Source organism: Liolophura sinensis, chromosome 4 (assembly GCF_032854445.1).
Source record: "Liolophura sinensis isolate JHLJ2023 chromosome 4, CUHK_Ljap_v2, whole genome shotgun sequence".
Classification (NCBI taxonomy): Eukaryota; Metazoa; Mollusca; class Polyplacophora; order Chitonida; family Chitonidae; genus Liolophura; species Liolophura sinensis.
Window position 1 is genome coordinate 1,908,394 of NC_088298.1, and position 21,511 is coordinate 1,929,904.

The 21,511-nt window shown below is 39.2% G+C and overlaps 1 protein-coding gene across 1 annotated transcript in view; it reads left to right on the plus strand.

Annotated features, from left to right (window-relative positions):
• Positions 1 to 19,769, plus strand: part of LOC135464667 (integrator complex subunit 9-like) — a 42,483-nt gene extending 22,714 nt beyond the window's left edge. The window contains 4 exon segments of the mRNA XM_064742157.1: positions 186 to 284; positions 2,288 to 2,404; positions 5,929 to 5,985; positions 18,321 to 19,769. Of these exon segments, the coding sequence (XP_064598227.1) occupies positions 186 to 284; positions 2,288 to 2,404; positions 5,929 to 5,985; positions 18,321 to 18,440 (393 nt within the window). The 3' untranslated portion in view covers positions 18,441 to 19,769.
• The last annotated feature ends 1,742 nt before the right edge of the window (positions 19,770 to 21,511 follow it).

The window sequence follows — 21,511 nt, forward strand, 5'->3', positions numbered from 1 at the left end:
TGTCACCCCCGACCTACAGATGGTCGGGGGTTCCACACAGGCTCTGCCGCGTTTCCTCCCACCAAAATGTTGGCCATCATCATAAAAAAGAAATTTTCTTAAGTATGGCCTAAATCAAATAAATAAAGTCAATAAATTTTAAAAGGCAGTCCTGTATAAACAGAATCAAACATTTTGCTTGACAGTTGGCAGCCATGTTGGAACCTGTGGAAGTGAGGCCAGGATCTGCAGTCTCCATGGTAACAGGGGCCTTAATCACCAGGGACAACAAGTATGTGCTTGAGGTGAGTTTGCTGACGCAGCAGTTTCTTCATACTTTCTGCATATTGAAATATTGTTGAGAGTAGAATAATGACCTAGAAAATTTTGCCTGTAAGGTGAGTCAAATGGCGATATTACTTTTGATGCTACCCAGTAGGATATCATCCTGCCCTCCTAACAAATCTCACAGTATATGTACACACACCTGATCACTTCTTGTTGTCATATGACTGAAAAATGTTTAAGTACGACGTTCATCCTTAAGCATTCATTCATTCACTCATTCCTGACAAACCTGGAAAAATGTGTTACTATGACATAAATCAAACTTTATGACCAAATGTATTATATGCATCAATAAATTATCAGGATCAAAAAAGAGTTCCAAGTGTTATTTCTATAACTTGAGAATGCAGCTGTTTGATGTCACCCAAACCCTGTTTTGCCGTATAACCATATTTAAAAAGGGTATAGTACACGGGAAGGTCTGTCAGCAGCCTGCGAATGGTCATGGTTTCTCTGCCAGCAATCTTGCTCTGCCTGGTTTCCTCCCACCATAATGCTGGCTGCCGTCGTATGAGTGAAATATTCTTGACTACGGCGTAAAACAACAATCAAATAAATGAATAAATAAGGTATGTGTGACAGGACAACATGTTTTAGGCCCCTGCCATATGTGGGAAGGCCTGCCTGCAACTTGCAGATGGTCAAGGGTTTCCCTCAGGATCTGCCCAGTTTCCTCCCACCATAATGCTGGCCGCCATCGTATAAGTGAAATGCTTGTTGGGAACAGTAGCCTGTGCATGGATTACACCTCGATTTACTGTTCACACATATCAGAAAGGCTAGAATTCTAGTTTTACTTCTACCAAAAACTGTGATTCTGCACATGAACTATGAATATGGCGTGTATATCTACATTTCATGTGTGGCAAAGTTTGTTGTTAACTTACCAAAGATCAGTGGTTTATCCCTGGCTCTCTGATTTCCTGTACCGGACTACCATCATATATTTGTGAAAACATTGTTGAGTATGATATTTTAAAATATTCAGGTACATAATTCCTTAAAGCTGGGATCTCATTTTGGTTCATCAGCTTGCAAGGTGCTCTGCTTCACGATTTTGTCTAATTCCACTTAACCCAGAGCTAGGGGCTGTATATTCATTGTCTTTAATTAGACTGCCATGTCGGATATATGAACAGTTGCCACGTTGGATATATGAACAGTTGCCATGTTGGATATATGAACAGTTGCTATGTTGGATATATGAACAGTTGCCATATTGGATATATGAACAGTTACCACGTTGGATATATGAACAGTTGCCACGTTAGATATATGAACAGTTGCCATATTGGATATATGAACAGTTGCAATCAAAGCGCAACTGAGACACATATTTTATTATCAACATCTTATATTCTAGCAGGGGGCCTCCATGGCTCAGTTGGTTAGCACGCTAGCGCAGCGTAATGAACCAGGAGCCTCTTACTAGTGCGGTCGCTGTGAGTTCAAGTCCAGCTCATGCTGGCTTCCTCTCCGGCCGTATGTGGGAAGGTCTTTCAGCAACTTGCGGATGGTCGTGGGTTTCCGCCGGGCTCTGCCTGGTTTCCTCCCACCATAATGCTGGCTGCCGTCATGTAAGTACGGCGTACTTGAGTACGGCGTAAAACACCAAGAAAATAAATAAATAAATATATTCTGGCATGGTACACGGTTTGAAACCTGATTTCTCTCAGTCGCCTAAAACATACCTAGTGTCCTTCCAACTTCATTGAAAACTGTTGACTGCTTCTCTTTGCATGATCTCGTCCTATTTTCGTATTTTATATACTTTCTTAGTTCTGTTGTGGTTTGTGTAATGTATGGTTTTGGGAATTGGACTTGCGATTATTAAATTCGAATGTTTGACGGGTTGACGACTGGAATGTCTGTTTTGACACTGAGATTTAGAGAGGCATTAATTTTTTGACATCTAATCTCCAGCCGACATAAACCCTTTCATGTTTTTTTAACTTTACAGCCTGTTCCAAAGGAAATGTCCAGTCGCAAACGACAAGCAGATGGGTCATTATTAAAACCTAAACCATTTGTGTTTGGAGCGCTGAACATCCGACAGTTTGTGACGAGTTTAGCTGAGGTGAGAATTAGTGTCATCATTATTCCACCACAGGTATCACAAGGGACTTAAGCTTTACCCTTTCTTCTGTCAGTACATTGTATTGAATTAAAACTCTGTAGGTGTACATGGCAACACCATGACATCTTACAGATCAGCTATGAATACCAGACCATTTTGGTTTTGATTACCTGATCACTGATAAAATTAAAATAAAATAAAATGTGGCTTCCCCCGTGCAAAGTTATAGATCAACTTTATGTTTTGGGCTGTTTTGTTCATGTGCAAAGAAAATAAGTGAATAGATGTATGTCAGGGTGTCATGTGATGATGTGGCTGAGTTATTGCTGATGAAGCATTAAGCCACAATCTTTCATTCATTCATTCAGAACAGGTAAACAAGTACATACACTATTAACCACATTGGTGATATTATTTATAACAGAATTCCTTAGCTGCACTGACTGCCTCTGGATGTAACTGATATAACAAACGAGAGAAAGCTGATGAAAAAAGAGAAAGAAAAAACTGAAAAACTATTTAATAAGAAAAAAGCCGACTGATGCTATCTGGCTTAATGTGTGAGTTGATATGGCAGGCTTGAGTCATTTTTGTCACGTTCGGCAGTCTTAATTTAAATGCTGATATGTATGCAAGGAGGACAGGGAAAGCATGGTTCACCATCTGCTTACTTCAGTTCTGGTCACATTGGCTGTCATTTTCACACGTTTGTTGAAAATGGTGCACTTGCTGACACAAACAGTAAAAGCACTACCCTCTCTCCAGCTGTCATGTTCTTAACTAGTGTGGTGGTGTGTTCAAATCCAGCTCTTGATGCTTCGGTGGTAGTTTTATGTCAGGATTTTTTTTTTCATCAGGCTTATGTACTACCTAAAGGTGAAATTAAAGAAGAATAAGTTGTTTTCACGTTATCCACAACATCAATATGGCAGGTCAAACCCACCATGGGATTTATGCTTGTGTTGAATCTATTTTTTATTTTCTTTTACTTCAAGGATGTTTGTGTGTACTTGTTTTCACTTGCAGGAGAGAACCCTACATGTTAAAGTTAAGTGTATGATTTTCACTTGTTGGAGGTGATCACAGATGTTAAAGTATTGTGTAGTTTTCACTTGTTGGAGGTGATCACAGATGTTAAAGTATTGTGTAGTTTTCACTTGTAGAAGAGATCACAGATGTTAAAGCAGTGTGTGTTTTTCACTTGTAGGAAGGGATCACAGATGTTAAAGTAGTGTGTGTTTGTCACTTGTAGGAAGGGATCACAGATGTTAAAGTAGTGTGTGTTTGTCACTTGTAGGAAGGGATCACAGATGTTAAAGTAGTGTGTGTTTTTCACTTGTATGAGGTATCACAGATGTTAAAGTAGTGTGTGTTTTTCACTTGTAGAAGGGTGTCACAGATGTTAAAGTAGTGTGTGTTTTCACTTGTAGAAGGGGATCACCGATGTTAAAGTAGTGTTTGTTTTTCACTTGTAGGAAGGGATCACAGATGTTAAAGCAGTGTGTGTTTGTCACTTGTAGGAAGGGATCACAGATGTTAAAGTAGTGTGTGTTTTTCACTTGTAGAAGGGATCACAGATGTTAAAGTAGTGTGTGTTTTTCACTTGTAGGAAGGGATCACAGATGTTAGTGTGTGTTTGTCACTTGTAGGAAGGGATCACAGATGTTAAAGTAGTGTGTGTTTGTCACTTGTAGGAAGGGATCACAGATGTTAGTGTGTGTTTGTCACTTGTAGGAAGGGATCACAGATGTTAAAGTATTGTGTGTTTGTCACTTGTAGGAAGGGGTCACAGATGTTAAAGCAGTGTGTGTTTGTCACTTGTAGGAAGGGATCACAGATGTTAAAGTAGTGTGTGTTTTTCACTTGTAGAAGGGATCACAGATGTTAAAGTAGTGTGTGTTTTTCACTTGTAGGAAGGGATCACAGATGTTAGTGTGTGTTTGTCACTTGTAGGAAGGGATCACAGATGTTAAAGTAGTGTGTGTTTTTCACTTGTAGGAAGGGATCACAGATGTTAGTGTGTGTTTGTCACTTGTAGAAGGGGATCACAGATGTTAAAGTAGTGTGTGTTTTTCACTTGTAGGAGGGGATCACAGATGTTAAAGTAGTGTGTGTTTGTCACTTGTAGGAAGGGATCACAGATGTTAAAGTAGTGTGTGTTTGTCACTTGTAGGAAGGGATCACAGATGTTAAAGTAGTGTGTGTTTGTCACTTGTAGGAAGGGATCACAGATGTTAAAGTAATGTGTGTTTGTCACTTGTAGGAAGGGATCACAGATGTTAAAGTATTGTGTGTTTGTCACTTGTAGGAAGGGATCACAGATATTAAAGTAGTGTGTGCTTTTCACTTGTAGAGAAGGGGATCACAGATGTTAAAGCAGTGTGTGTTTTTCACTTGTAGGAAGGGATCACAGATGTTAAAGTAGTGTGTGTTTGTCACTTGTAGGAAGGGATCACAGATGTTAAAGTAGTGTGTGTTTGTCACTTGTAGGAAGGGATCACAGATGTTAAAGTAATGTGTGTTTGTCACTTGTAGGAGGGGATCACAGATGTTAAAGTAGTGTGTGTTTTTCACTTGTAGGAGGGGATCACAGATGTTAAAGTAATGTGTGTTTTTCACTTGTAGGAGGGGACCACAGATGTTAAAGTAGTGTGTGTTTGTCACTTGTAGGAAGGGATCACAGATGTTAAAGTAATGTGTGTTTGTCACTTGTAGGAAGGGATCACAGATGTTAGTGTGTGTTTGTCACTTGTAGGAGGGGATCACAGATGTTAAAGTAATGTGTGTTTGTCACTTGTAGGAGGGGATCACAGATGTTAAAGTATTGTGTGTTTGTCACTTGTAGAGAAGGGGATCACAGATGTTAAAGTAGTGTGTGTTTTTCACTTGTAGGAAGGGATCACAGATGTTAAAGTAGTGTGTGTTTGTCACTTGTAGGAAGGGATCACAGATGTTAAAGTATTGTGTGTTTTTCACTTGTAGAAGGGGATCACAGATGTTAAAGCAGTGTGTGTTTGTCACTTGTAGGAAGGGACCACAGATGTTAAAGTAGTGTGTGTTTGTCACTTGTAGGAAGGGACCACAGATGTTAAAGTAGTGTGTGTTTGTCACTTGTAGGAAGGGATCACAGATGTTAAAGTATTGTGTGTTTTTCACTTGTAGAAGGGGATCACAGATGTTAAAGCAGTGTGTGTTTGTCACTTGTAGGAAGGGATCACAGATGTTAAAGTAGTGTGTGTTTGTCACTTGTAGGAAGGGATCACAGATGTTAAAGTAGTGTGTGTTTGTCACTTGTAGGAAGGGATCACAGATGTTAAAGTAGGGTGTGTTTGTCACTTGTAGAAGGGTATCACAGATGTTAAAGTAGTGTGTGTTTGTCACTTGTAGGAGGGGATCACAGATGCTTAAGTAGTGTTTGTTTTTCACTTGTAGGAAGGGATCACAGATGTTAAAGTAGTGTGTGTTTGTCACTTGTAGGAGAGAATCCTAGATGTTAAAGTGAAGTATATGTTTTTCGTTTTTAGGAGGGGATCACAGATGTTAAAGTAGAAGATTTGGGGGAAGGACACATCATACATCTGGTAAGTCAGTCCATATGGAAGTTCAAACCCAACTTTTGCCTGTAAATCTTTGTTATAAAGAATATGTGTAGACGAAACGTTGTGAGAGGAGTGGCTCTCTGTAAAAACTGTTCTACTGCTTTTACTATGTTGTTGGGTGACATGTGAGAAGACTGCTATATCGACGAAAACAACACACATGTACGTCAAATCACGATCAAGCAAACAGATACAATGAAGCCATTATAACCTTTCATATTCATTGAAACTCTTTCATTTGTGACAATTCTCTCCTCTGCCCTCAGTAATGAGTCTTTGTGCATGTAATTATCTAGTCTGTGTGAGTAATGATCAAGTCTTTGACTGAGTAATGATCGAGTCTTTGCCTGAGTAATGATCAAGTCTTTGTACATGCAATGATCTAGTCTGTGTGGGTAATGATCAAGTCTTTGACTGAGTAATGATCGAGTCTTTGCCTGAGTAATGATCGAGTCTTTGTACATGCAATGATCAAGTCTTTGCCTGAGTAATGATTGAGTTTTCGTACATGTGGTGATCAAGTCTTTGACTGAGTAAAGATCAAGTCTTTGCCTGAGTAATGATCCAATCTTTGCTTCAGTAATGATCAAGTCTTTGTACATGTAATGATCAAGTCTTATTGTGAGTAATGATCGAGCCTTTGTAAATGTAATGATCAAATCTTTGTCTCTGAGTAATGATCAAACCATTGCCTGAGTAATGATCAAGTCTTTGCCTGACTAATGATTGAATCTTTGCTTTAGTAATGATCAAGTCTTTGTTTGAGTAATGATCAAGTCTTTGAGTAATGATCAGGTCTTTGAGTAATGGTGAAGTCTTTGTACATGTAATTATCAAGCCTTTGCCTGAGTAATGATCAAGTCTTTGCCTGAGTAATGATCGAGTCTTTGTACATGCAATGATCAAGTCTTTGCCGAGTAATGATTGAGTTTTTGTACATGTGGTGATCAAGTCTTTGTGTTAGTAATGATCAAGCTTTGACTGAGTAAAGATCAAGTCTTTGCCTGAGTAATGATTCAATCTTTGCTTCAGTAATGATCAAGTCTTTGTACATGTAATGATCGAGTCTTATTGTGAGGGATGATCAAGCCATTGCCTGAGTAATGATCAAGTCTTTGTCTCGGAGTAATGATCAAGCCATTGCCTGAGTAATGATCAAGTCTTTGTTTGAGTAATGATCAAGTCTTTGAGTAATGATCAGGTCTTTGAGTAATGGTGAAGTCTTTGTACATGTAGTTATCAAGTCTTTGCCGGAGAAATGATCGAGTCTTTGAGTAATGATCAAGTCTTTGTACATGTAGTGATCAAATTTTTGTCTGAGCAATGATCAAGTCTTTTTCTGAGTAGTGATCGAGTCTTTTTCTGAGTAGTGATCGAGTCTTTTTCTGAGTAGTGATCGAGTCTTTTTCTTAGTGATCGAGTCTTTTTCTGAGTAGTGATCGAGTCTTTTTCTGAGTAGTGATCGAGTCTTTTTCTGAGTAGTGATCGAGTAATGATTTGTACATGTAGTGATCAAATTTTTGCCTGAGCAATGATCAAGTCTTTTTCTGAGTAGTGATCGAGTCTTTTTCTGAGTAGTGATCGAGTAATGATTTGTACATGTAGTGATCAAATTTTTGCCTGAGCAATGATCAAGTCTTTTTCTGAGTAGTGATCGAGTCTTTGATTTGTACATGTAATCATCAAGGTGAATCGGAATGAATGAAAATTTATGGCTTAAAGATTACATGGAAAGGAATTCTAAAATATAATAAAGGTAATGAAGAAAGAAAATAAGAAAACTAATTTAAAAAAACGTAAAAATTATTTTCCCCTTGTTAGCTAGCCCTCTGTTTCATGCATATTTTCCGTCAGTGGTTGGAATTTTCAGAACAGACCGGCGATTTATTTATGAACATACTGCCAAACAGGACCATCTATAATTCTAAAGCTGTTACATCTAATAAATTGCAATTAATGAGACTGCATTGTTTTTACCTGATTCTGCTTAAGCCATGGTTCTAGGAGGCATGTCAGTTGATACCTTTTAAGCATTTACATGAATAGTTGGAGTGAAACCTTAAATGCATTAAAATTGACAAGAGGCCATATTTCACCAGTTACGTTTGACCATTTTCCAGCTAACACACCATCGTCGCTGCTCTGGTTTTACTCTCTATGCTTTTTTATGACATTTAATAGTGCTCCACCTTTGGACTCCCGCAGAGTTATTTTCGGGCTAACATCGTTAGCATCAATACACCAGGCCACATACACCGTAATTTCCGTACTGATTGCAGGAGCGTTAGATAAACCACTTAAAGGTTTTTTTTTTTTACCATGCAATAAGAAGGCTGAGATGCTTTTTTTTAAATAACGGGCATTTGTAAACTAGTTAAAACAATTGGCTGACCATAGGTAAAAATCACATAAAATAGCAAGCATTTGTAAACTAGTTAAAACAATTGGCTGACCATAGGTAAAAATCACATAAAATAGCAGGCATTTGTAAACTAGTTAAAACAATAGGCTGACCATAGGTAAAAATCACATAAAATAGCAGGCATTTGTAAACTAGTTAAAACAATTGGCTGACCATAGGTAAAAATCACATAAAATAGCAGGCATTTGTAAACTAGTTAAAACAATAGGCTGACCATAGGTAAAAATCACATAAAATAGCAGGCATTTGTAAACTAGTTAAAACAATTGGCTGACCATAGGCAAAAATCACATAAAATAGCAGGCATTTGTAAACTAGTTAAAGCAATTGACTGACCTCAGGTAAATATCAAATAAAATACATGTACATGTAGCAAGCATTTGTAAAACCAGCTGACCAATTGGCAGATTGTGGGTAAAAACTAAATAAAATAGCACGCATTTGTAAAATTACATGTTGGCAGACTGTAGGTAAAAATCAAATAAAATGGCGGGCACTTGTAAAACTAGCTAAACCAATTGGCTGACCACAAAAAAAAATCAGAGAAAATAGCAAGCATTTGTATAACTAAAATAATTGGCAGACAGTAGGTAAAACTAGCCAAAACAATTGGCAGAGCATAGGTAAATATCAAATAAAATGGCAGGCCTTTGCAAAAGTAGCCAAAACAATTTGTGGACCTCAGGTAAAAATCAAATAAAATGGTGAGCATTTGTTAAACTAGCTAAAAGAATTGGCTGACCTTAGTTAAAAATCAAGTATAATAGCAGGCATTTGTAAAACCAGTGGAAACAAGTGGCAGACCTCAGGTAAAAATCAAAGAAAATGGCGAGCATTTGTAAAACTAGCCAAAACAATTGGCAGACCTCAGGTAAAAATCAAATAAAATAGCGAGCATTTTTAAAACAAGCTGAAACAATTAGCAGACCTCCAGTAAAATCAAATAAAATGGCGAGCATTTGTAAAACAAGCTGAGCCAATTAGCAGACCTCAATTAAAAATCAAATAAAATAGCGGGCATTTGTAAAACAAACTGAAACAATTGCAGACCTCAGGTAAAAATCAAAGAAAATAGCAAACCTTTGTAAAAGTAGCTAAAACAATTGGCAAACAGCAGGTAAAAATCAAATATGATAGCGGGCATTTGTAAAACTAACCAAACCAATTCGCAGAGCTCCGCTAAAAATCAAATAAAATGACGAGCATTTGTAAAACAAGCTGAGCCAATTAGCAGACCTCAGATAAAAATCAAATAAAATAGTGGGCATTTGTAAAACGAACTGAAACAATTGCAGACCTTGGGTAAAAATCAAAGAAAATAGCGAGCCTTTGTAAAAATACCTAAAACAATTGGCAGACGTTAGGTGAAAATCAAATAAAATAGCGGGCATTTGTTAAACTAGCTGAAACAATTTCCAATCTGGGTAGAAATCAAATAAAATAGCGGGCATTTGTAAAACCAGCTAAAACAATTGGCTGACCACAAATAAAAATCAGAGAAAATAGCGGGCAATTGTAAAACTAGCTAAAACAGTTGGCAGACATTAGGTAAAAATCAACGAAAATAGCACATTTGGCTTGATTCTAATTGTGTCATCCACCTTAACACCAGTGTGCAGAAATGTATAAGTACAACTGTATTACCCTAAAGTTTAGCATTTTTCAAGTAACACATTCGACTTGATTGTGATTGTTTCATACACCCTAAAGCCACTGAAGAGTTTTTATAAAGTTTTTTTTAGAAAAACTTAAGTATTGGTATCATTATAGCATGTGTTATTTTAATTCAAGTCCTAGAGGTGCGTCTGAAAGTGTGTTAATACATACCTATTTTAGGTGAAATACACTAGATTTTATGAGAGATGAACCTTTGAAAAATATCCCAGGCAAGATGGAATTGAGATATAAGCACTTTCCTCTCTCCGTAATCTTTCCCTCTCCCCACCCCCTCCCCCTCTCCGAACCCGCTCCCTTTTCTCCCTAACCCCACCTCCATTACTGGCCACTTTAGTAACAGATCTGTCATTTAATGATTTTTAAGAATGAGTGAAATATGACTCCAGCATACAAACTGACCTTGATTAATTTACATTTCATAGTATATTAAACACCAGTGTCATTTTTCCAGATGTTTTCTTGACATGCAGACTCGATATTACAGTGCATGTAGTTTTCCTCAAATATGTGCTTTGGTCTCATTATGTACTTTTTAACAGCTCCATATTTAAAGACACTGCCTCTTTGTATAGGTATTCAAATCCAATCAAAGACCCTTCAAATAACATACACGAGCTCAAATTCCTCCTGTAAAGAGCATCATTTCCAGAGGCAAATAAATGTCATAAAATATTACCTTTGTTTTGATTGGTTGTTTTTGGTACGTTAGTATGAACTTAGTAATGTTGTCCGCTTTTGATCAAATTTGTGTGTATGCTCTGAAAATCCCACTTCATCTCGTGTATAAATTTTGTATGCTTAATGTTGAATGTAAAGTGCTTTGAAATTGTTTTGTTCTTATACCCGTCTTGAAAAGACGATGGTTGTGTCATGTGGTTTCGTCTGATATTCCCGGGAGCAGGTTCCCCCGTAATTTGCTTGTATCCGGAAAACTCATCAGAAATCATCCAAGTGACAGCTTTATACCAGGCATTCTAAGCATATATAAACACTGATGACCATCTCTGGACTTTGACTGTGTTTATCAGCTTGATATTTACAACCATTTCCTTGATTTAAAAGTCCTAAATCACCTTAGGGCCATCTGGGAAATACAGTTTGTGAAATGTTGAAGTTGAAAGTTCAGCATGAGAAGTTGACACGTCAGTGCTCAGTGGCTTGAATCAGCCAAAGAGGAATTCAACTGGGTTTCCTCCCACCATAATGCTGGTTGCCTTCGTACAAGTGAAATAGCCTCAAGTACCTGGTAAAATTCTGGTAAAAAATAAACAGATAGTTTGTTTGCAGTAGTTTTTTTAATATTTCGGCAAGATGTATACCAGGTACCATTCAGAGCTTGGTTTTAGTAAATTAGGTTAAATGGGTAGTATTTTTTGGCCTAAATCCAATACTGAATGTTTCTCAGGCAGACCCTGCAAGGACTTGCTACATGGGAGTTAGTCATTTTAACATAAATAAGTTTCGTTAAATCGGGCCCTTTCAAAGTTTCCCCCTTTTTCTCCAGGCACCCCAGTTTAATCCAGACACCCTGTTTTCTCCAGGCACTCCGGTTCACCCCAGGCATCCCGGTTAACCCCAGGGATCCCAGTTTACTCAAGGCACCCCGGTTTACTCCAAGCATCCCGGTTTACTTCAAGCATCCCCGTTTATTCTAGGCATCCCGGTTTACTCGGGGCACTCCAGTTTACCCCAGACACCCGGTTTACTCCAGACATCCGGTTTACTCCAGACACCCAGTTTACTCCAGACACCCGGTTTTCTCCAGGCATCCTGGTTAACCCCAGGCATCCCGGTTAACCCCAGGCATCCTGGTTTACTCAAGGCACCCCGGTTTACTCCAGACACTTCAGTTTACTCCAGGCATCCAGTTTTACTCCAGGCTTTCCGGTTTACTCCAAGCATCCCGGTTTACTTCAAGCATCCCCATTTTTTCAAGGCATCCAGGTTTACTCGGGGCACTCCAGTTTACTCCAGGCACTCCGGTTTACTCCTGGCACTCCAGTTTACTCCACCCATAAAAATGACCTTTGTCTCCATATATAAGTGAAACATTCTTCAACACGTACATCAAACGTGAATCAGGTATATAAATGTCTGAAAGTTTCGTGATCTGTGTTTGGGGATCTGCAAGTATTCCATATTTTCATCCAGACAGGAAAGCATTTCAAAATATCTCAAAGCTGACAAATGTGACCGAAGGATTTCAATTTGTGAGCGGTTGAAAGATTTGGTCAGTTTTCACACCTACCTACATGTACATGCACTGTAAGAGGTACTTTGTGGGCACTGTTGTGAGGTTGGCAGATTTCACACCTACCTACATGTACATGCACTGTAAGAGGTACTTTGTGGGCACTGTTGTGGGGTTGGCAGATTTCACACCTACCTTCATGTACATGCACTGTAAGAGGTACTTTGTGGGCACTGTTGTGGGGTTGGCAGATTTCACACCTACCTACATTTACATGCACTGTAAGAGGTACTTTGTGGGCACTGTTATGAGGTTGGCAGATTTCACACCTACCTACATGTACATGCACTGTAAGAGGTACTTTGTGGGCACTTTTGTGAGGTTGGCAGATTTCACACCTACCTACATGTACATGCACTGAAAGCGGTACTTTGTGGACACTGTTGTGGGGTTGGCAGATTTCACACCTACCTACATGTACATGCACTGTAAGAGGTACTTTGTGGGCACTGTTGTGAGGTTGGCAGATTTCACACCTACCTACATGTACATGCACTGAAAGCGGTACTTTGTGGGCACTGTTGTGAGGTTGGCAGATTTCACACCTACCTACATGTACATGCACTGAAAGCGGTACTTTGTGGGCACTTTTGTGAGGTTGGCAGATTTCACACCTACCTACATGTACATGCACTGGAAGAGGTACTTTGTGGGCACTGTTGTGAGGTTGGCAGATTTCACACCTACCTACATGTACATGCACTGAAAGCGGTACTTTGTGGGCACTGTTGTGAGGTTGGCAGATTTCACACCTACCTACATGTACATGCACTGAAAGCGGTACTTTGTGGGCACTTTTGTGAGGTTGGCAGATTTCACACCTACCTACATGTACATGCACTGGAAGAGGTACTTTGTGGGCACTGTTGTGGGGTTGGCAGATTTCACACCTACCTACATGAACACGCACTGTAAGAGGTACTTTGTGGGCACTGTTGTGAGATTGGCAGATTTCACACCTACCTACATGTACATGCACTGTAAGAGGTACTTTGTGGGCACTGTTGTGAGGTTGGCAGATTTCACACCTACCTACATGTACATGCACTGTAAGAGGTACTTTGTGGGCACTGTTGTGGGGTTGGCAGATTTCACACCTACCTACATGTACAAGCACTGTAAGAGGTACTTTGTGGGCACTATTGTGAGGTTGGCAGATTTCACACCTACCTACATGTACATGCACTGTAAGAGGTACTTTGTGGGCACTGTTGTGGGGTTGGCAGATTATAGTGGACAAGGTGTTTTCTATTTACAATGGTAGGTGAAACTTCAAAATTGTTTGTAAATTTGAGCGTTAAACAATGCGGCGATTGAAACAGAAGAATTATTTGACATGGCCTGATGGTAGTCCCAAGCCACCTCTGTGGGAGGACTCCCGTGAGTTATATCTGAGATCATATGAGTAATAGTTTTGTTTCAAGGACGTGTGCTTCAGAGCTACAGTGAGAAGCGGTTGAGGCGACACAAGTCGTCAACTGTCCAAACATTCCTCTTTGTGATAAATTTACAAGTGCCGTATTCATTGTATAATGTCAACACTTGAGAAAGTATAGGATTGGTAAGCCCTTAGCTCATATATAACTTCATTATATGTGGTTTATGAGAGGGAATGTCACAAATCAGTTTGATTGTAGATTTATTGTCGAGTGGCATGGCTCTCTCTCTCTCTCTCTTACATGTGTCAGTGGGCCTGTGGGGCGACTTTTAAGTGTAACACAGGCCGGTTTACCTTGTGTACTCCAGGGTCTTCACCCTTAATACAGACCGCTATTGTATAATTTTAAAAATATTGGATACGGCATTAAATGATCAGCAAAAAGAGAAACATTGCATGCAAGTGGTCCTTAGACACGTCAGCTTGATTGATTTATTTATTGATTTGATGGGTGTTTTCCACCGTACTCAAGAATATTTCGCTTATATGACAACGACCAGCAGTAGTGGGGGAGGAAACTGTGCAGAACCTGGGGAACCCATGACCATCTGCAGGTTGTTGCCAGACCCAAAAGGGGAAATAAATCGTGACCCAATTATTCATGTCCTCTTCTCATTATGTAGATAATAGTTACTGAAAATAGTTCATGTTTTCTAACAAAGAGAAAATAGACGTTAAATAAGATTGAAATTAATAAGTATGATAGATAGTTTAGATGAGAAAAGTTAGGAGTGGGGAAGTCATCAGTATGGAAGTTAACAGACAGTGTGGAAGATAGCAGACATTATGGAAGTTATCAGTAAGTTAGCAGCGTGAAAGTTAACACTAGGGAAGTTGAAGATGTGGAAGATAAGACGTTTTAACAGTATGGAAGTTAACAATCTGGAAGTTAACAATCTGGAAGTTAACAGTATGGAAATTAACTGTGTGAGTTTACAAACAGTATGTAATTTAACAGTATGGAAGTTTGCAGTATGTAATTTGACAGTAAGACGTTTTAACAGTATGGAAGGTAACAGTGTGGAAGGTAACAGTATGGGAGTTAACAGTATGTGAGTTTACAGAGAGTAGGTAATTTAACAGTATGGAAGTTAACAGTATGGTAGTTAACAGTATATGAGTTAACAGTATGGAAGTTAATAGTTTGGGAGTTCACAGTATGGAAGTTAGAAGTATGGAAGTTAACTGTGTGGTAGTTAACATTAAGTGAGTTAACAGTGTGGAAGTTAACAGTAAGGGAGTTAACAGTATGGGAGTTGACAATAAGACGTTTTAGCAGTATGGAATTTAACAGTACCAACATGGAATTTAATGACATGGAAGTTGACAGAATTAAATTTAACATTATGGAAGTTAACAGACAGTATGGAATTTAACCATATGAAAGCTAACAGTAAGACGTTTTAATAGTATGAAAATTAACAGTATAGAAGCTAACTAACAGTATGGAAGCTTACAAACAGTATGGAAGCTTACAAACAGTGTGAAACAGTAAGACATTTTAACAGTATTACACTTAAGACGTTTTAACAGAAATAATGGTAAGAGTATGAAAGTTAACAACTATGGAAGTTATCATTATGTACTTTGTACCTTTTGGGTATGTACCACAAGAGTACAGTTAAAGTGAAGGATGGAGATGTTAGCAGTGAAACGTTTTAACAGTATGGAAGTTAGCAGTAAGACCTTTCAACAGTACAGAAGTTAACAGTAAGTTAGCAGTATGGAACGTAATAATATGAATGTTAACAGTATGAAAGTTTGCAGACATCATGGAAGTACAGTATGGTTAACAGTATAAAAGTTAATGGTATGGAAGTCAACAGTATGGAAGTTAACAGTATGGAAGTCAACAGTGTGGAACTTAATACTATGAAAGTTAACAGTATGGAAGTTTACAGACAGTATGGAAGTTAACAGTTTGGAAGTCAACAGTATGGAAGCTAAGAGAAAGTATGGAAGGTAACAGTATGAAAGTTAATGGTATGGAACTCAACAGAATGGAACTTAATACTAAGGAAATTAAGTGTGGAAGTTAAGGTAAGACGTTTTAAAAGTATGGAAGTTAACAGTGTGAAATTTAACAGTATGGAAGTTAACAGACACTATGGAAGTTAATAATACCAATATGTAATGTAACACTATGAAGGTTAATAGTATGTAATTTAACAGTAAGACGTTTTAACAGCACACAAGTTAACAGTATGGATGTAAGACGTTTTAACAGTATTGTATTTAACACTATTAATATGGAATTTAGCTATATGGAAGTTAACAGTATGTAATTTAACAGTAAGACATTTTAACGGCATGGAAGCTAACAGTAAGACGTTTTATCAGTAAGGAATTTCACAGTACCAATATGGAACTTAACGGTGTACAAGTTAACAGACAGTATGGAAGTTAACAGACGGTATGGAAGTTAACAGTATGGCGTTTTGACAGTATGAAAATTAACAGTATGGAAGTTAACAGTACCCATATAGAAGTTAACAGTATGGAAATTCCTACTAAGATGTTTTAACAGTGTTAAAGTTAACAGTAAAACGTTTCAACAGTAATGAGTAGTTAAGAGTACGGAAGTTCACAGTGTGGAAGTTAACAGTATGGCATTTAACAGTACGGAAGTTAACACTGTGGAAGTTAACAGTGTGGCATTTAACAGTACGGAAGTTAACACTGTGGAAGTTAACAGTACGGAAGTTCACAGTGTGGAAGTAAACAGTGTGGAAGTAAACAGTATGGCATTTAACAGTACGGAAGTTAACAGTGTGGCATTTAACAGTACGGAAGTTAACAGTGTGGCATTTAACAGTACGGAAGTTAACACTGTGGAAGTTAACAGTGTGGCATTTAACAGTATGGAAGTGAACAGTGTGGCATTTAACAGTACAGAAGTTAACAGTGTGGCATTTAACAGTATGGAAGTTAACAGTGTGGCATTTAACAGTACGGAAGTTAACAGTGTGGAAGTTAACCATGTGGTATTTAACAGTACGGAAGTTAACAGTGTGTAAGTTAACAGTGTGACATTTAACAGTACGGAAGTTAACAGTGTGTAAGTTGACAGTGTGGCATTTAACAGTACGGAAGTTAACAGTGTGGAAGTTAACCGTGTGGCATTTAACAGTGCGGAAGTTAACAGTGTGGCATTTAACAGTACGGAAGTTAACTGTGTGGAAGTTAACCGTGTGGTATTTAACAGTACGGAAGTTAAGAACTATGAAAGCTATCATTATGTACTTTGTACCTTTTGGCGTATGTATAGTAATCAACCGGACACGAAACCCAAGCTAGTCTTCAAAACATTGAGGTTCAGACTGGGAATATGGAGATCGTTGAAAAATTTCAATTTATTTGGCGTGGTTCTTTGTGCATGTGCAAACGGTGTGCCACTGATCGGTGCGTGAATCCATCTGCGGGTAGTTCGGTTGACAGCTTTTTATCCGGAGGTGTGTCAATCAGCCGGTGAAAGGCGCTCGATGGTTTTACAGCGGGTACTGATTCCCTCAACCTATAAACCATGTAAACCCAGAAGCTTGTCGAAAAGCATGTAAATGGAGGCAAAAATTCATGAGCATGTGGCATTATAACACCGAATGCATATGTGTACAACTACATGCAGTTATATCTTAATTTGGGGCGACATCAGAAGGATAATATTTACTTTTCCTAATCTGAAATAATCAAGATAAGATTCCACGTCTTCAAAAGGACACGTAGTTACAGCAGCATTCTATTGTACCCGTGATTTCCACGTCTTCAAAAGGACACGTAGTTACAGCAGCATTCTATTGTACCCGTGATTTCCACGTCTTCAAAAGGACACGTAATTGAAGACACGTAGTTACAGCAGCATTCTATTGTACCCGTGATTTCCACGTCTTCAAAAGGACACGTAGTTACAGCAGCATTCTATTGTACCCTTGATTTCTAATGAATTGGAATACATTTCCATCGCCGTTTCGTACACATTTAGTCTATGTACTGATGACAGGATAAACATAATTACAGTGTTTCATTCAACTGTAATTTTAGTTTCTCAAGGGATTGTGTATGCTTCCCTTTATACAGGCTAGGAAAAATTGTTTTGTAGTAAAATGGGCTTTTTAGCGCATGTAGCTAATAGAATTTCAAAAAGGTTAATCCTCTGTTGTCAAACAAGAAATTCTCGACAAAGCCGCAGGAACGAATTGTGACTAGTCAGTTTGTTTTTGAGCTTAGAAGCAAATCCTTCCTAATACGTTCACAATGTTTTGCAATTTAGCCTGGGGTACAAGCAAATATTTGGATTTAAACGTTTAAACTCAGTTTGGTACAAAGAGGTTTTCGGTGCAAGGTCGTTTGGGACGGCGTAATTTTCCCTCCTTATTCGTTTATGTTATTGTATAGCTGTTTTGTTTATTTCACGTTTTTAATGGTCAAAAACATGTGATGTGAATGAAATATTTGTAATACTTCGCCAAAAAAAAACCTGTTCGGGAGAAAAGTGCCTGAAAATTTCCAATTTTTTGTCTTTATGCTTTCAGCCTAGTGACGATACATTGATACAGGTGGAACCGGAATCTACGCATATCATTTGTGAGGGAAACCCAGGGATCCGGACAAAACTACGCGATACACTTCTGCAGTGTCTGTCAAAGCTATGAGAGAAACCCAGGGATCCGGACAAAACTACGGGATACACCTCTGCAGTGTCTGTCAAAGTTGTGAGGGAAACCCAGGGATCCGGACAAAACTACCCGATACACTTCTGCAGTGTCTGTCAAAGTTATGAGAGAAACCCAGGGATCCGGACAAAACTACGCGATACACTTCTGCAGTGTCTGTCAAAGTTGTGAGAGAAACCCAAGGACCTGGACAAAACTATGGGATACACTTCTGCAGTGTCTGTCAAAGATGTGAGAGAAACCCAGGGAACTGGACAAAACTATGGGATACACTTCAGCAATGTCTGTCAAAGCTGTGAGAAAAACGCAGGGATCCGGACAAAACTATGGGATACATTTCAGCAATGTGTGTCAAAATTGTGAGAGAAACCCAGGGATCTGGACAAAACTATGGGATACACTTCTGCAGTGTCTGTCAAAGATGTGAGAGAAACCCAGGGAACTGGACAAAATTATGGGATACACTTCAGCAGTGTCTGTCAAAATTGTGAGAAAAGCGCAGGGATCCGGACAAAACTATGGGATACACTTCAGCAATGTCTGTCAAAGCTGTGAGAAAAACGCAGGGATCCGGACAAAACTATGGGATACATTTCAGCAATGTCTGTCAAAGATGTGAGAAAAACGCAGGGATCCGGACAAATCTGAGGGAGCCACGGTGTTTTTTCAAAGTTGAGAGGAAAACCTAGGGATTCGTGAAAAAATCCGGGATAGGCTACACTTCTAGTATGTGTCAAAGTTGCGATATGGGAGAAATGTTGCTGATCTGGTGGTGTAAAAACCCTAGCCATTTAATTTTACAGTGTCTAACTTCTTGTCAACTTTGGTGGGAGGCATGGATTAACTTACACGATCTAACAGGGTTTTTTTGTTCAGTTCATAAAGGTAATTCGGACGTTTGGAATCCCCTTTGCGCAAACGGTAGATGTGCAAGATGTGAACACAATTATGACAGTGATGAGGTGTGTTTAAACAGTGTCAGTTTAACCTTTGAATAGAATAAAAGCTCCAAGACTTTCCTTACACGGCACCACTTTGAACTGTTGGTCCTCGTCGCTGGTTAGACTGCTATTGCTGTCGTCGTTAGATTGCTGTTGCATGTCGGGTTCCTGCCGAAATGCGGTTATTTTCTCTGGGCATTGTCTGGTTTACCTCCATCTATGAACGTGAAGGACGTCTTAAGAAAGAAATAGATCCCGTCCGCTTGCGCTAAAGAATATCGACATCTTGGTGTTTTTTTTTTGTTTTTTTTTCACACATAAAACTGACCGCCATCATGTAAGAGAAAAGTTTTTGACTACTGCGTTAACCAACAATCAATAATTACAAAAATAAATTGGATTCATAGAAATTTTTCATCATTTTGCGTCGTTTCATTCAGAAGGAATAACTTCGGTTTCTAAGGCAGCCATAGTTCTTGTTTTCATCACGATGGAATATTCCAAGGAGCTGTGTTAGCCGATGTCTGTGTATTGTTTACTCTCTACTACTTGTTAGGCCTTGAAGACAATTAGCAGTCGACGAGGATTGGGAGGCCGTCTACGCACGTGTGACCGTCTATGCTCGTGTGGCCGTCTGCGCTCGTGCGGCCGTCTACGCTCGTGCGGCCGTCTACTCAGTCTAACATTCGTTGAAGTTCCCCTTGTATTCCACTAACATGGTGTGCTTATCTATACATCATGCGGAAGTGTGTCAGTAACTTGCCAAACGTCAATGGTTTACCTCGTTTTCACTCCAGTTTCCTCCACCAATAAAACTGCCACCTTCGTATAAGTGAAATGTCCTTGTGTTACAGCGGGAAACATCAATCAAATTAATAAATGAATCCATAAAACCACCACCACATAAGTGAAAGAAGTTTTAGCAGCGTTAAACAATCAATTAGGCATGTCTTTCAGGCGATCTTACATGAAGTTCATTCACCTTTCCACCAATATGTCGTACACATTGCATTGTCTGTGCTCGATTACTCCCTGCGCTCCTGTTTCCTCCCGGCGCTCCTGTTTCCTCCCGGCGCTCTGTTTCCTCCCGGCGCTCCAGGAGATCTAAAAGTGCCTGTGACCGTTTAGATCTGTTTCCACCCCTTTTTCTAAATGACTGAAAAAAATAATTATATTAATTTTGTCTTTTCTTTTAGTTGACATAGTTAGCACACCGATTCTTGTTTAATTCTACCCTTTATCTCTCTTTCTTCGCCTTTCCCAACATCCTCCCCATAGTTCCCTCCACACCCCCTCCTCTCACCCGCACCCCATTTCATTTATCGGCTCTGTTTGAGGCTTTTGGTAACCTCTAGAGACGGCTTTGATCTTAAAGGCTTGGCGTTCTTCAGCTGAGACTAGGTATTTCACAAGTTGTCGGCAAATATGCAAGCGACAAGTATTTTGAGAGTGGATTTTCTGGCCTGGTATGTGCTGGACAGGTCAACAATCCGGGATAAGTCCAGCGTCAGTGTCAAACACCTCCCCTCTGTGTCAACCAAGCAAGGTCAGTCCGGAATGGATCTTGGAACACGTTACATCGAGGTCATGAACGGCCGAGCGATTGGCATTTTACTTGCACCTATAAGGTTCGCTTGCACACACACACACACACACACACACACACACAGACACACACACACAAAGGTGAAAGAAATGTTTAAATAACCTGGAAGAGGCGGAGTGGTTAGCCTCTTACCAATGCGTTCGCTGTAAGTTCAAGCCCAGCTCATGCTGGCTTCCTCGCCGAGTGTACGTGCGAATGTCCGCCCTCAACCAGTGGATGGTCGTTGGTTTCCACCGGTCACTGCCCGATTTGCTCCCACCATAATGCTTGCCGTCGTCATATAAGTGAAATATTCTTGAGTACGGCGTAAAGCACCAATCAAATAAATGTATAGGTTAATACACAAACTGTGCGCCACAGCGAAAGTCCAAAACAGTCCATTACAATTTATGTATGCTGTGTTCTTACATATTATAAATTCCGGTTATAGTCAGGCATAGATCTCAGAATATTCTTCATTTCCATGTTATGATTCAGGAGGGCGTAAGTGGGACGGTCTGTCG